The sequence below is a fragment of the Cryptomeria japonica genome, chromosome 10, assembly GCF_030272615.1.
Source record: "Cryptomeria japonica chromosome 10, Sugi_1.0, whole genome shotgun sequence".
NCBI lineage: Eukaryota > Viridiplantae > Streptophyta > Pinopsida > Cupressales > Cupressaceae > Cryptomeria > Cryptomeria japonica.
The window spans coordinates 223,630,197-223,646,521 of record NC_081414.1 but is presented as its reverse complement, the minus strand read 5'-3'; the positions used below and the strand labels follow the sequence as shown (position 1 = coordinate 223,646,521).

The 16,325-nt window shown below is 34.1% G+C and overlaps 1 protein-coding gene across 3 annotated transcripts; it reads left to right on the top strand.

The window, feature by feature from the left end:
• The first annotated feature begins 1,338 nt into the window (after nt 1-1,338).
• Nucleotides 1,339-5,690, top strand: LOC131034890 (transcription termination factor MTERF2, chloroplastic). 3 transcript variants are annotated; one of them, XM_057966502.2, is made up of 2 exons: nt 1,339-2,760; nt 5,393-5,690. In XM_057966502.2, exon 1 carries the CDS (start codon nt 1,438-1,440, stop codon nt 2,563-2,565), a length of 1,128 nt encoding a protein of 375 aa, XP_057822485.2. In that variant the 5' UTR covers nt 1,339-1,437; the 3' UTR covers nt 2,566-2,760; nt 5,393-5,690. The 3 variants fall into 3 exon arrangements, with proteins under 3 accessions (XP_057822485.2, XP_057822483.2, XP_057822484.2); XM_057966500.2 differs by having other exon boundaries at nt 5,387-5,690; XM_057966501.2 differs by lacking the exon at nt 5,393-5,690 and adding an exon at nt 4,555-5,356.
• The last annotated feature ends 10,635 nt before the right edge of the window (nt 5,691-16,325 follow it).

Here is a 16,325-nt window from a genome sequence, read left to right as displayed (position 1 = left end):
ACTAATAATTTTATTTTTTCATTTCAAATTCAAAGAATATTTTTTACCATAGAAGGTGCACTATTCATGATTTATTAATCTTGATTAACATTATTTGTGCTATCATAGTTATATCATTACCACTATCTTTATTATTAAGATTTTTATCTAAAGGAGTTATTTCAGCCTCCTTAGTATCCACTATATTCCCCTTATTAGTTTTAATAGGTTTGGTACTATTCAAGGCAATATTTTGCTTGATTTTATCCATGGCCAGTTGTTGTGCATTTTTTTAATCAATGTTTCATTGGATTCCACCTCCAAGTTGGAGACTTGTTGGCTTTGAGGGATGTGGGGTAACTGATCTAGGGACTTGTAGTTTTAATTCCTAGCAACTAAAGGTGTTAGGATAGAGTTTAGTCTTCTCCAAATCACCAATCAGGGGGCTAAAAGCATTTGTTAGAATAAGGTTAAAAGACATTCTCGGTACCTGATTAGTCAAATTGATCACTTTCATTGGTGCAACAATACAAGGGCTATCCCCATGTTGTTCACATTTCTTAATGCATAGATATGTGTTTGATCTATAAGAGATGGCCATCTTGCTAGATACACTAGGAGAACAAGGTTTAACAAGCGCTCCCTTCAAATGGGGCCTACTTAATTGCCATTGATAATTGGTTCACTGCCAATGACATGCGAAGCATTACCAAGACCACCATTGTCTATAGGGGTCCTAGGCCTTTTAGTGGTCATTTTAGGTTTAGGTGTAGAAATGGATAGTTGCTAATTGTTTCGCTTTTAGTTTTTCATGAGTTGTGTTTGCATCACATTGTCCTTCCTAAACAACAAAATATGACTCAAATCTAATTAATTAACAAATAAAATAATAAAATATACAAATTTATTAATTGATAATTCATAACAATACTCATACATATACACACAAATTCAACATAAAACATTATAATTACAAGTTCTCACCCTTAATCCAAATTAGAATGAGACTATATGAGTGCTTAGAGGGATGTCACCTACATACATATAAAACTCTTAAAAGTTTATTCAAATTAAATTATATTTTTGTATATTGTGTGCAAAGAAATACTAAATTTAAATGACAATAGATAATAATAATATATATATTTTTTTAATTTATTTTTTTATATTGAACAATAATTTATATATATATTTTTTTAATTTATTTTTTTATATTGAACAATGCTTTTTATGAGTTTTGACAAAGAGAATTTAAAAAAAACATTGAATTAGAAAATCCACCCAGAAACATCAACTTTGTGAAAACTAAACTGCTGGAAAAAAGGGAGTGATTTGATATTCTACTTAATACTCTGAATAATCAATATATAAAAAAACACAACCGTTGTTATACGTTAGGGCAAAACTCTGTTCATTTCAGATTCCAACCCTCTTTGTTGCAGGAACCACAGGAACACCATGTTATGCCGGAAATTGTTTGTTATACCATTCCATTTTCGCAATGCCTATTCAACCCTTATCAATACCCATGCTTATTCTCAGAACCTCTTTTCACACTTTGCCTCCACCAAATTTAACATTTCTGCGGCCCACATCACTCGGATGTTTAAACTAAATCCCCACTTGCAGAGGCTTCAAACCCTCGACAAGGTCGAGCAGTTTGTTGATATGTTGAACAGATGCGGATGCTCTGAAGTCCAAATTGCTAAGATAATGATGGCACGTACGCAAATGATCAGCAGAAGTGTAGAAAGAATATCGGAACCCAAAATCAAACTGCTGGAAGATTTCGGCTTTCAAGGTGAAACTCTGGCGAAGCTTTTGGCGAGCAATCCAACCATCTTGAGCCTCAGCCTCGAGAACACCCTTCTTCCCAAGATGGAGTTTCTTAAGAATTTATTTCAGTCCCAGGAGTTCCTCATCAAATCCCTGCTTAGAGCTCCTTCCATTTTATGTTGTAACCTGGAGAAGACCCTGAAGCCCTCAGTTGTTTTCTGGGAGAGATGGGGTTTTCAGGGCACGGAGCTCTTCGGACTCTTACGGATAAGACCGTCCATTCTGCAACGCTCTTCTCTAACGCCTGCCCAAGCTGATCTCATTCGGGAGATAGGCGTCGACAAAGGAAGCAAGATGTTCAAATATATTGTTAATATAGTAGCTACTAGCCGCACGGAAACGCTGAAGGCCAAGATAGAGAATTTCCAACTTTGCGGGCTCTCGGCTGAAGAAAGCTGGCAACTATGTCGGGTTGCACCTCAAGCTCTTTATTACTCCAGGGTAAGAGTTCATGAAACGATGAACTTTGTAGTTAAAGACATGGAGCTCCCTGCAAATTATATAGTGAAGCACTCCTGCTTGTTGCATTTAAATTTGGAAAAGATTATGAGGCCCAGGTTTCTAGTTTGGCAGAAAATCAAAGCCATGAATGGCCCGAGCCTTTGTCTTTTGTCAGTATTGAAGATGACAGAGGAAAGGTTTGTTAGAAATATTATCAGAGGACATCCTGAATCTACAGCACTGTGGACTATTTATGAAAATGCCATCTCTAAGGCCTCCAACCACACAAAGAGCTCAATCCACTGTTAATTTGTATTTTTGGGAACGAGACAGTGAGAGTCGGGACACAAAAACCACAACAAACATATTAATCCAGTCTTTAGCAGAAGGCAGGCAGGCCACCCTTATCCAGGTATTGGCTGTGGGCATTTTACATTTCTGGAGCAACAGAAGCTACGCCCATCCCCTGCCATGCATTCTGTGTCTAATTGTTCTTCAAGCAAGGTATGCATAGCAGTTACTGACTTTTTAAGTGAGCCAATTGTTTTCACTGCAGTCATTCAGTGTGATGTAATTGGTGACTATTTAATAGCTAGAAGTTTTGTTGCATCTGAAAGGCATTTCAAAAAATCGCATTATTATGTTTGGAATGAGAGTTATGCTAGAGAAGGAGTTAACAATTGAACATAATTTTCAGCAAATAAGTTTAACAGCCTCCAAATATTTTCGGAAGCTGTAACTTTAGGTTTGATGCAATATCATTTAGAATACCTGAGTCAGTTTTTCTTAAGATTGTGATGTATATCCTTAAAATAAATTATTAAAAACAGTACACTAGATCAGTAGGTGCTTTCATTTACAGTGGAAGTTCATTAGCAGTTGGACACCATCACAAAAAATTATTAGATGGAAGTCATAGTTAGTAAAATTGTTTTAACCATATATTTGGGGCTCCCGGTCATTTCAGGCTCTGACTAGGCAAACTTGCCTTTCAAAATAAATTGGATTTTTATGGATTACAGTTTAGGAGAACATCAATAATATATTAATCAAATCTTTAAATCCTTTAAAATGCTGGAGCAAGCTGCAAACTCCCAAATTTCAATGGACTACTCGCTGTCTTTAGTCTTACACGTAGGAGTCAGTTGGAGGAATTGGTTATGAGCCAATGAATTTGTGGTGATTGATACATCAAACAAGTTGCTCAGGGTTTAAGAAGTTGATACTAGAAAAAGTGAATGACGTAAATGAAGGTGAGGGTTTTAACCTTAAACCTGAAGGCGTTTATTATTGTCTTAACAAAGTGTTCTCAAGACTGGTCGAGTCTAAGACACATTTTTCAGAGTAACATGGAAATGTAGAAGGCTTTGCAAATTTCTGTTAAACTCATTCAAGTTGTCCTAGTCATGGTAGCGAAACTCACTGCTGCTGGCTTGGCTCGGTCTTTGTTAATTCACCACAGATGCACAGAGTCTCAAAATTATGGTTGTAAGCATGCTACGATTTTCACTGTGAAATCCTGTAATACCATACCAATCATGCATTCGATTAATGGTTTTTAATTAGTTCCCCTCTGGTCTACATACAGCCATCTAAAGCAGTATCACATGCATCTAAAACTGACAGTTATTTTCATTTTCTTATCAAATAGGTTTATTTGTGTTTTACCTTTATCAAGTGGTATACTATAGATACATTTAATCTACTCATGCAAATTCATAAATAAAAACTAGTATATTTGGACAAAATCAAAGCAAAACAAATAGGAACACACAAAAGTATTTTGTTGACAGCACCTAGAAATTCGTGGGAGCTCACTTTAAATGTTGATCAGAAGAGCTTTGTCAAATGTTCTACTGCAAAAATAGTTGGTCTGAAATTTTTAAAATCAGAAAGAATTTTTTTACCATAGAATGAATCTAAAAATCATGCTTTCAGATGTTCATATGGGAGGTTTGGTCTCGTATCTATGATTAAATATCATAGCCTGTGTTCAAGATTATATGAAACAATTTTTTTTTTGGCTTGTGCTTTCCTTTTAAGTGTGGGGGAATCGGTTTTGGTTGAGTAGATTTGTTTTGGTTTTTGGAGGAAAAGTTTTGGTTTGGGATTTTTTTTTGTTTCAGTGTGTTTGTGGCGTAATCTTTATTTTGTTGAATATGAAGGAATGATATGATTCAGTTTGGAATGATATGACTCTGTTTTCTGATATTTTTTTGTTTCCTTCAGCAGATCTGAGTTTCTTCTTGTCTTTTGTCTTATGATGAACAAAATATTCTGTACTTTTTTCATTTCCAGAGGCAGGGTTCATTCCCAGGTTTGTGAGTATGAGTTATGTTGCAGCCTGTTTGAAAGCCAAGGGCAGAGGAGTCTTGAAATTCTCTCATGCACAAAGTGGCCATCTCCAAAATTGTAATAATGGAGGATTTCCTTTACCACAACAAAATATTGTAAAATGACAGGCTGAGAAAACTGTTATGGGTAATTGAATGCAGGTCTTTGGGGGGGTGGTGGGTAATTGAATGCAGGTCTTTGGGTGAATTTTCTAGAAAATCGAATTTTGGTTTTGGGGAAATTTTTTTTTAGAAGAAATGTTGGGCAAGGAAAATATTTGCAGAGGTTCTTTGAAGTTTGCTTTTTGGTTGTTGTGTGTTGTTCGGACTGGATTTTGGAGCTTCGCCAACAAGTTCATTCCAAGATTGTGTTTTATGGTAGGGGTTTAAAATCCCTCGTTGTGTGTTTTGGTTAATGAAAATTTTCTTTGAAAAAAAATTTAAATTCTTGTGTTTATGGATTTTTTGGGAAGTAGTGTTAATTTGGAAATTCCCTATGTATGATTTTGATTTTTGTAATGGGGGTTCAAGTTTATAATCCTGGTATTGCCAGGGTTGTATTGGGATTTCCATGCTTCCAAATTATTGTCTTTCTAGTTTAACAAATTTATTTTGAGCATGATTTATGGAAAGAAAAGAAATTATTTTGTGTTTGTAATTTGTTATGGTTAGTTGTTTTTGATTAATATTTCATTATAGAGAATTTAATTATTAAATGATAATTTTGAAATCTGAGGATTTTATTCGGTGGTTGTGATTTTGATCTGCAAATTTTATTTATGAAACTTTATTTCCAGAGGCAGGGTTCATTCCCAGGTTTTGTGAGTATGAGTTATGTTGCAGCCTGTTTGAAAGGCAAGGGCAGAGGAGCCTTGAAGTTCTCTCATGCACAAAGTGGCCATCTCCAAAATTGTAATAATGGAGGATTTATTTTACCACAACAAAATATTGTAAAATGACAGGCTGAGAAAACTGTTATAATAGAGAATTTGGAGAGAAGTGATGTAGCCCTCCGACACTTGTGAAATCTGGATGTGTTTGCTGATGTTGATACTGTTAATTAAAATGACTTTAATTAAGAGGGTTATAAATTTCATATTATCAAACTCAAAACTTTTGAGATTAATTTTTTTTTTTTTTTTTGGGTTTTGAACAAAAATGGACTAGAAGACAAAGCTTGCCTACTTATTTGAGCTAAGATACTGGTTTTGGTTTTGGTTTGGATTTAACGTATTTGACTTGTGGATTAGGCAAAATTATTGTCGGGGTTCATTTGTCCATATAACAAAGAATGTGAAAATATTTATCAATCTATCCATAGCTTTAAACCAGGAATTAAATTAGCACATACTATTATATAATTAATAAAACCATCATAAAGTTGAATGCCATTTAAAATATAAAAGAGAAATATAATAAAATATTTATTTCTCAAACTTCACCTTCAATATTAAAATACTAATATTGAATTGAATAATCAGTTTTCAATGTCTATGGTTTTTCTAAATAATCAACATCATCATCTAGTGTCATCATGATCATCATTAATTGTCGCGTTCACTTTCAATAAATAGCAATCTGAATAAGTTAATTAACCCATTTTCATTTTCCATAACTTAATATAAAGTTCAAAGAGAGAATAATAATTTTAATATTAAGAATTATCTTGATCTTTTAATTTTATAAGACAATTAAATATTACATTTATTGTCTCCAATTGAATGGGGCATCTTAGAGTTAAGAGCATCTTTGAAATATTTTCCTTTTACCATATTGGTTGATAGTTATAAAGTGGACCAAATTCTAAATTCAAATTGTTTTCCCCCTCAAATCTTGGTGTGGGATTTTGGGTGCCTTATTTGAGCAACCAACATATAAAAGCTGAAAATTTCTCTTTTGGATTATTGAACATTATGCAAAAACTCTTATCTAGAGCACTTGTGTTTTACAAATCTCTTATGGACAAAAACTTGTTGGAGGCTATAGTGAGTGGATGAAAACTCGTCGATCGTTAGGAATCAAGGAAGGAAACAATTTGTTTTTTGGTATCGATATTTTGTGAATTTTGTTGATTGGATGTCATAGATAGAGTTGGAGTGGATAGTTTTTTGTATCATAGATAGTTTAACAAAATATACATCATAACGAGTTTTTTATGACTATAAGAGACCACAAAGGGTCAAATATGCATACTACAGATATACATGATCGACATGTTTAAGTGACAAGTATATAAAATTAATCTTTCATTCTTCTTGTTTGTTGCCTTCTCAATCTTTTAATGTCCTCTTTTTAAGCAAAGGTTTTTATCCAAAAATGAAATATCCATTAAAAAGTAGAAAGTATTTTTTATTCAATATATTGTTTTAAAAATATTAACAATTTTTTTTTTAAAACAGGGATAAAAAATATTGTAAGTAATTGAGTCTAAAAGAAATGTTAATAAAAATGACTTTAATAAAGAGTTTATCAATTTCATATCATCAAACTCGAAACTTTTGAGATTATTTTTTTCATCTTTTTTGCTTTATGACAAAAATCTTTTGGCAAAAAATGAATTTGAAGACAAAAGTCCACTTACTTATTTGAGCTAACTTGCTAGTTTTGGTTTAGGTTTACGGATTTGGTTTGTGGATTAGGTAAAATTGTTTTAGGGGTTGGGTTCGTCCATACAAAAAACAATGTGAAAATATTTGTCTATCTATTTATAGCTTAAAACTAGGAATTAAGTTTGAAATATCACATAACATTATATAATCAACAAAACCATCATAAAGTCGAATGCCATTTAACATATAAAATATTCATTTTTAAAACTTCAAGTTCAATATTAAAATACTAATATTGTATTCAATAGTCAGTTTGCAATGCCATATGGATTTTCTAAATAATCAACATCATCATTTAGTGTCATCGTGATCATCATCATTTGTCATGTCCACTTTCTATAAATAGCAAGTTGAATTGGTTAATTAAACCAATTTTCATTTTTCATCAGTTAATATGAATTCAAATTCCTAGTGGATGAGGCTATTGGATCAGCTAGGTCTCCCAAATTAGAGGACTCTCCTACACAAGAACAATCTCCTCTTCGTGATTTATTCATAAGATCAAAAGATGGCTATCAAGATGTGTTTGAGGACCTCCCCTCCCAAGTGCTCTCAAATATTGAAGCTCCTCTCCCATGTGCTATCCACCACCTCCCATTGCAGATTCTTCCTCTTGCCCTTCTAAATAAACAAAATGAAAAGGTGGAAAGAAATCAAAGAATTAAAAAATAAGGGAAGAAATCAAAATAGGAATCCAAACTGCCTCAGATGACAATCTTAGCCCATGAAGAGCTCGTTGCTCTCTACATAAAAAATGAAAATTATAACTTGGGATGTTAGGGGCCTCGATGCCCCTAACAAAAAACGCTTCATCAAATCCTAGGTTAAGGTTAGTGGAGTAGATGTAATTTTGCCGAAAGAAACCAAATTCTCTAATGAAGAATGCAACCAACTCTTTGTAAAATGGAAATAAATTGCATCGCCATCTATTGAGGCCTTTGGAGGTTTGGCTATATTGTGGAAGGATAGATTCATTTAGATTGAAACATTTGTAGTAAGGGCTAATTGGATTTAGATGAACCAGTGTTCTATAAATTTCAAACTTGTTATTTTGATTCTTTAACCACTGGATGCATAAGAAAGAAAACAAATTGCATCAACACAAAATAAATAACCATGCAACCATCACATCGATATTTTTACATGAAAACCCAAAAGGGAAAAACCACAATGGGATTTGAACCCACAATATTTTTCCACTATGGCTAGTAGCAAAGCAATATTACAAAAGGGGAATGGACTTGCATTCAGGCACACTGCCTAGAGCTCACTACTCAATTACAAAAACAAGGCAACAACCCTGGAGGAAGGCTCACTGCCTTACGAATGATTACAAAAGGATTAGTACACTGAGTGATGAACTGAGAAATAACATCTAATTATGCGACAAATCAGTTCCAGTTAGGCTCAAGGTGATCCGCTGTGATTGATGTAATGATCTGCTTTGCAACTGCTCACCGGATCATCAAAAATTAGGATGTGCATGTGAAATTGCGCTCAATCGCTCATAAAACCATTACATACACCATTGCCACACACAAAGATACTAACCAAGTCGATCTTATATATCCGCACCAACAAAAATGATCTTCCACAAGTCGGCTTCACAAAATATCAAAATTGAAACATGTAGCTGCAAGTCGGCTTAAATCTTTTATTGAACCATATTTCAGACCCAAAATACATGATCACACGCTTCCTATAGGTCTCACCAATCACTCTGAAGAGGGGAAAACAGATTAGAAGGGAAAATGACCAAAACATAATGAAATAAACATGAAAAATGCTAAAATATCATGAAGAGACCATTTCACCTTGCTATTTTACCTTCTCCTTCGGATTGAGCTTGATGAAGTGAAGGCGCCCTTGGATGATGCTCCACTTGATGTGCTGCTCTTGCTTGCTTGATGTGGATGACTCTCCAATGTTGTGCACAAATGAGATGGATCTTGGATGGAGATGAGATGATTAAGTGTGGATGTAGGATGATTTTGACATGATAAGGATGCTAAAATGATTTTTCTAGGCTCAAAAGGACAACATAAAATTACTAAACTTGGAGATGAAAAATGAAGGGATGGAGTCCTCAATTTATAAGAGGAGAGGAAGAATGGACAGCTAGGATGGATTCAAGATGAAGGGCTAGGATTGCTTGTGAGCTCACACAAGGCCCAAGAGTGGGTGTGGAGACCAAGAGATATGCCTTAAAGGCATTTCTTGTCTCCACACTCCTCAAGGTGCATTGGGAAGATTTCCCAAGGTACCTTGAGAAGAGCAAGGTGCATTGAGAAGGCTTCCCAATGTGCCTTGAGAGGAGCAAGGGATGTGACATTCCTTGAAGATTGGAGAGGAGGAATTAAAAATTCTCCAAAAAGGGATAATCATGGGGATTAGAGGAATAAGAAGGAATTCAAAATTCCTTGGGAGAGGAGATGCCTAGAGGATTGTGAGATTTCAAAAATCTCACATGATGATGAATAACTAGGAAAAGAGCATTAAAAGCTGGTGGTTGGATGGAAGGGACAAGGGGTTGATTTTGTGGCTAATCATGATGATTAGCCACTAGAAACTCATTAGGAGGGGATTAAATGTTAGGTGGGATTAGGAGTTGTAGGAGAATTTGATTAGGAGAGAGAAGGAGTGGGGGGAATTAAAAATTAGAAGAATAAGGTTAAGTGAGTTTAGGGAGTTTCTAGAAGAATTTATTAGGTTAATGATGAATTAAGAAGATGATTTGTAGGAATCATGTAGGTTAACTAATTAATTGAAATTAATTAGCCAAAAGGAAGATTTGTGAGGATTTAATTTTTTAGAAGAATAAAGAAAGGGATTGATTTATTAAATAAATTAGTCACATACTATAGTGACAATATTAATTATATTTAATTAATATTGAGAAGAATTTGAATTAACATAATTAATTAATTAATTATGTGAGGGATTAAAAATAATTAAAAGTAATTATTTTTAAGTGTCTACACACCTGAATATCAACTCTAAGAATCCGATCACACATTATACCACCAAACATAATGAACTCTGGTTTGTTGCTCAACCAGATACCAGACCTTCAATCAAGCATAGGAATCGACATCGGAGGGTGGATTGTCGTGATATTTTTCTTTATATACCCAACCAACTAATCACCGATCTCATCGAAACCAAACCCTGCTTCATCGGAAATAAGAATGATCATAGACCTGTTTACTGAACTGCACCGACAGTCTTAATCCAAAAATACTTTATCGAAGACATCCGGTTAGCCAAAACTCCATACTAGATCATATCAGTAGGCTGAGTTGCCATCAATGACAACTCCTAAGAATATATAAGCATCAGGTAATACCAATCTTCACCGGAGCATCATCAGAACATCAAATTCCAACAATCTCCCCCTTTGGCATTGATGGTAACACTGGTGAAAAATGATAAGAGCTCCAATCACTGCAAGCAATCTGACAATCTGAAAATCTATACACTCACTAATTGGTTGACTCCCCCTAAAGATGTGCATCAATCTACATGGCTTACTCCATTTTTCATTTCCCTCTCTCTCCCCCCCTTTGACATCAATGACAGGGTGGGAATCTGCCAAAACTTATGTACAAAAGAATGAATGAATGTAATTGATTACATGAACTTAAAGATGTCTGAGTAAGTCATCTTCAAGGATTCCAAATATTGGTTCCATCCTCTCAAGAAACACTCCAAAACATTTATTAGGGCACTATACATGAATGCATGAATCTCAAGACTCTGAAGATCAGATGACACCGGTTTACCTAAGGCATTAATTGCATTTTGTTGTGCTTCAAGTAGGATGTCCATCCGAGGAGTTATCAAACTTCTCAGTTCTACCACTCTACTCAAAATTTTCTCCTTGTCTTTATTCAAACTCTTAATTTTATCGATATAATCCAAAATTTGTGCTTCAAGGGAACTTGGAAAAACTAATTGGGGTGCAAAAGAATGACCGATACCGGCTAACTTACCTTCAAGATATCTTATTTGCCGATCAATGTCTGCAATAAATTTGGACAAAAATAAACATGATTTGAAAATTTTACTGCCTTCATTCAATGCCTTTTCTACACTCTTCATAGTAGTCTTTAGGCTCTCTCTATCTCTCTCAACTTCTTTCAATTTTTTCTGCAATCTCATCTCATTAAATCTTTTCTGTATAGATTCATCTACAACCTTCACTAATGATACAAAATGAGTGTTAACAACATTTAACATGTTCTTAAGCTTTTTGGAGGGAGAAGCACTGGAATCTTGATTGAAACTAGGCAAAAGATTTTCCAAAACCTCAGTTGCAAGAGAAATGACCTCTTTATCTTCAAACTGAGATTTCAACAAGTCTTCGCTTGCCTTGATTTGAGCTTGAGTGGCAAGTTTCAATGCTTGAAGAGGGGATAGGTGCTCAAGTCCACCAGACCATGAGAAAATCATACATCAATCTCCTTACCTTTGTTAGTGACATTGGTTGCAATCATGGTAATAAGAGGTTTCTCTGTTGGCTCATCACCCTTCTCCTTTTCAACCTTCGCACTCACACCCTTTTCACCTTTTTCTATCTCCTCAGCTATCATCTCTGCAGTTACTTCTATCTCAGGAGGGTCTTGAGTAGCTTCACCGGAGATATCTGTGACTATATTCTCAGTAGGTGCATCTTGTGCAACATCTTGCTCAACCAAATCAACAAATGGTTGATCCTTTTGACCACCAGAGACTTCTGCAATTACTTATGGAATGGAAGTGTCTTTAGGAATGTGCTCGACCAAGTGGGTGGTAACCTCTGCCTGATTCACCTTATATCTCAGCTCTAACAAAAAGTCTTTTATTATTTGCTCTGTCTCTTTTGCAACTTCATCAATTTTACCAAGCATAATTTTGTTAGTTCTTCTCTTGCTTCTAAATTTCTCATTTGCCAACTTCAATAATCTTTCAACTTCATCCCTTGATATGATTGAACAAGTGTTTACTAAAACACACTCTTGCATTTCTTCATCTTTCCTGCAAGAAGCATTTCTTCGGATATCCAAAACGTCATATAACTCTTTAGGAATCTCAGATGATAGTTCAATCAGAGCTCTACTGAAGTTATTCATGTACTGAACAATTGCTTCTTCAATTTCCCTCTGCTCCTTGTTATCAACATTCTCATAGTATATAGCAATATTATTCAAATTTCCATCCTTTATAATTTCATTCTTGATTTCTTCTAAGGATTTGGGAGGGATGAACTTAACCTTACCAGACTCCAAGGCTTCATCTATCTCAGATTTTTGCTTCTTGCTTCCTTTAGGCTTTTTGGATGGATCTTCTTGAGTCTTTGTCTTCTTGGAGGGTGGAGCATCACTAGATGGATTTCTGACTACTCAAGCATAAATATCAATCTTCTTAACTTTTCAGACTTCCTCATTTGACCATGTGTCCTCCTCAGCTGCCACATACTCCCTTGAAGGCTTCTCCTTTTTCCTTTTCTCAAATCCACCGGTTGATACTGTTGGCTTGGGCTTGGGTGGAGGTACCGGTTTCTTCACTCCAAAGAGAGGTGTAGATCTGCTAGGCTTTGTCTTGGATTGCTTAGGAGGGTTTTTCGGTTTGGGTTGTGGCTTGATTACATCCTTTTCTCTCAATATATTTGTAAAGACGTAAACATTCTAACTTTAAAAAAAAAAACATAAACTCTTTATTCTTAAATAAATTCCTTTATTTCTTCCACTACTATCCTTAGTTCAATATTGTCATCCAAATATGATCCTTACATACACAAAATTCTATGATCGAAAAAAAATGATTCTTATTCAATAAGGAGATTTAATTAGTATTTTACAACATAGGGTCTTCATAGTATTTCATACGTTCTATAAATCATTCATAGATACATGCAATACTTAGGCTTTTCAATTGCCTTAAATTCAAATAACAAGAAAATACAAAGTAGAGGATGAGATGCGTCCATTGATCTTCAATCAAAAGCTATCTTCAATTCAATCCTTAGAATGAAGATGAGAACAAGATTCAGATGCTTTTCCACCCAATCTTGAAGTATACACTTCCCCAAAATTCTTAATCTACAAGAGTGTAGTTTCTAGATTCGACTATGTGTAAGATTTTTGCATCAACGTTCAGGATCACACTCTATGATCCATCATCAGGATGAAGAAACTACACTCTTGTATATGGTGGATTGTAGAAATCTCTTAGAATTGAATTCTTAATCTATTAAGAATACCCGACCCTGCACAAATTGCTTAATAAAAGGAATTCGATAAACAAGATGGAATCTAGTGCCTGCCTAGAATGATACATGCATTTTCTATTTTATAATTCATTTAAGAAACAAGCAAGATCATAACAAGGATATGGTAGAGAACATAAATAAATCCATTTGTTTCGATGGTCAATAAGTCACTCGACCGAGTATAATGCCATGCATAGTGTAAACACCTAAAATTGTCCAGTCTAATTAAATAAATATCTTTATTTATTTAATCATTTTAGCCTAATTATTCTATTAATTAAATAAATCTTTATTTATTTAATTAATTCATTTATCTTCTTCTAGCCTTATTTCTCATTTAAATAAATATATTTATTTATTTAAATTGTCTTTTCTTAAATTAAATAAATACTCTTATTTATTTAATTGATCCCACTTCCTCTATTAATTAAATGAATCTCTATTTATTTAATTAATTCATTAACCTTTTTCACCTATTACACACGTTATTCATCTCTTAATTCCTACACTACCTACCCTCTCATTATTTTATTATTTCATCTACCTACCCTCTAATCATAGCCGACCATTTATCTTTTACACCTCTCAATCTTATCTCTCCATTTCTTATAGTGTCTTCTATATAAGGAGACGTTTCCTTCATTATCAACCCTAATCGATCATTGAAGCCTTCTAGCATTCGAACTTTCATATGCAATCTAGCTTATAACCACATTTCCGTTCTTTGTTGAACTCTTGTGCACACATAAAATCTGAGAGCAAATATATCAGGAAGGATCAATGGAGATAGGAAGAATGGAGATACAAACCCTATTGGACATGTGATGGTATAATCTTTGTGATTTCATTTGATTTGCATTGTCTTAGGTAATCTTCATATGTTATGGTGGATCTTTGTTGTTGTTAGACTAGAGTTTTGTGGTTGAATCCATTTAGTCTTTCAATATTGTTGTTTCCATTTTTACCATAAATATTTTGGCACATTTAGTGGGACATGGATTTTTGTTAGATCTATGTTTTTTATAGATTTTTCTAACCCTATATTGCGGTTTTGTAAAACAATTTGGAGAATAACCTTGTGCAATTAGGGTTTTGGATACAAAATCAAGATCATGGAGAGATTTAATCCGATATCACAAAAAACTTTGAATTTTTGCACCAATTTTTGTTGGCAGGTTGAAGAGAGTAACAAGAGCTCTCAATCCAAAATTCAGAATTTTTGGAGCACATTTACATTTTCTATGAATTTTTTATGAATTTTCATAAAAAAATAATTTTGAGAGAAAATTTGCAAATCTTTTGGATTTTCTTACATTTTTGGAAATCTCTCAGAATTATACACAGGATCTATTCTTTGTGATTTTAATTTTGATGCAAAACATTTCCTAAAAAGCTGGATCTTTAAAAATTAGATTTTTTCATTATTTTGATCAGATGTCACAAATGGATTTGACTTTTGGCATAAATTTTTTTTTTGCAGGTCAAGAACATTATCAAAGGTTCTCAGTAAAAAAATCAGATTTTTTGGAGCATATTTGAATTTTCTATGAATTTTTTATACATTTTACTAAAAAATTAATTTAGAGAGAAAATTAGCAAATTTTTCAGATTTTGTTACATTTTTGGAAATATCTTAGAATTATAAACAAGATATGTTCTTTGTGATTTTAATTTTGATGCAAAATAATTCCTAAAAAATCGGATCTTTAAAAATTAGGGTTTTGCATTATTTTGATCATATATCACAAACTGCTTGGTATTTTTGCAGAAATTTTTTAATGCAAGTTTGGAAGGCTATTAGGAGTTTCTAGTAAAAATTTCATATTTTTGGGATCAATTTTTCATTTTCTATGAATTGTTTTATTATTTTTCATAAAAAAATAATTTTTGGAGCAAATTAGAAACTTTTTTGGATTTTCTTACATTTCTGGAAATGTCTTGAAATTTAATAGGTGATATGTTTTTTATGATGCAAAATAACTCATAGAAAATCAGATCTTTGAATCTATCAAAAAATCGTCTTGTCGAAGGCCCCTATTTCACAAAGTCTTTTGGATCTAAAATTTACCTAACTTGTGTGCTTCCAGGAGGGGTATTATTGCAAAACTACTAACAAATATTTGTTGCAAAATTTTGGGCAAGGGTTTTTGATCTTTATTGTGTGCCTTATTTTCATAGATTAGCAAACACTTCAATTGGTGCACTAAAATTGAACCAGTGTCTTTTGTGTCTTGAGCAATAGATTCTTTTTGTTTAATCTTTAGAGGGTCTGTCTCCCTGTGTGGTCATTAGGACTACTAGTGAAGAGAGAACGACCCAAGTGGTAGTGAGGAAAACCCACCTCTTCTGAACCACTATAAATAACTGTATCCATGGTGAAAGCCATGGGTAACGTGTGCTGATTAGTTCATACCGACACTATGTCTCCTCATAAACCCGTTTGATCAAATTCATTTGATCATTTGTAGGGCTTAACCCCTACCGACTAGGAGCTTTCTGTATTTACAGAGCTGAAAGTGCCACATGTATGGCCACACGAGCGGATGTCCTTACTAGCACCTTTTTGTATTAGAAAACCAAAATCCTTCTAGTTGTTGGGGCAAGAGGTCGGACCTCTGGAGCGGCCCACACACATACGGTTCTTAGTAGAGATACAAAGTATGCCATGGGGAGTTTTCGTGGGGACTGATGCTTGGCTGCCCTAGAGAAGTGAGTGCCGAGGGTGGAACCAGTGGGGTCAAACATCTAAGTATCCACTCTGAATAACGTAGCCTCGGGGGAAACCCCATGTGGGATCAACAACTATTGTTCTGACCAACCATAACAATTGTTCTTGTCTTCTTTTAAACATTCAAACATTCAAGACCAAACATCAAA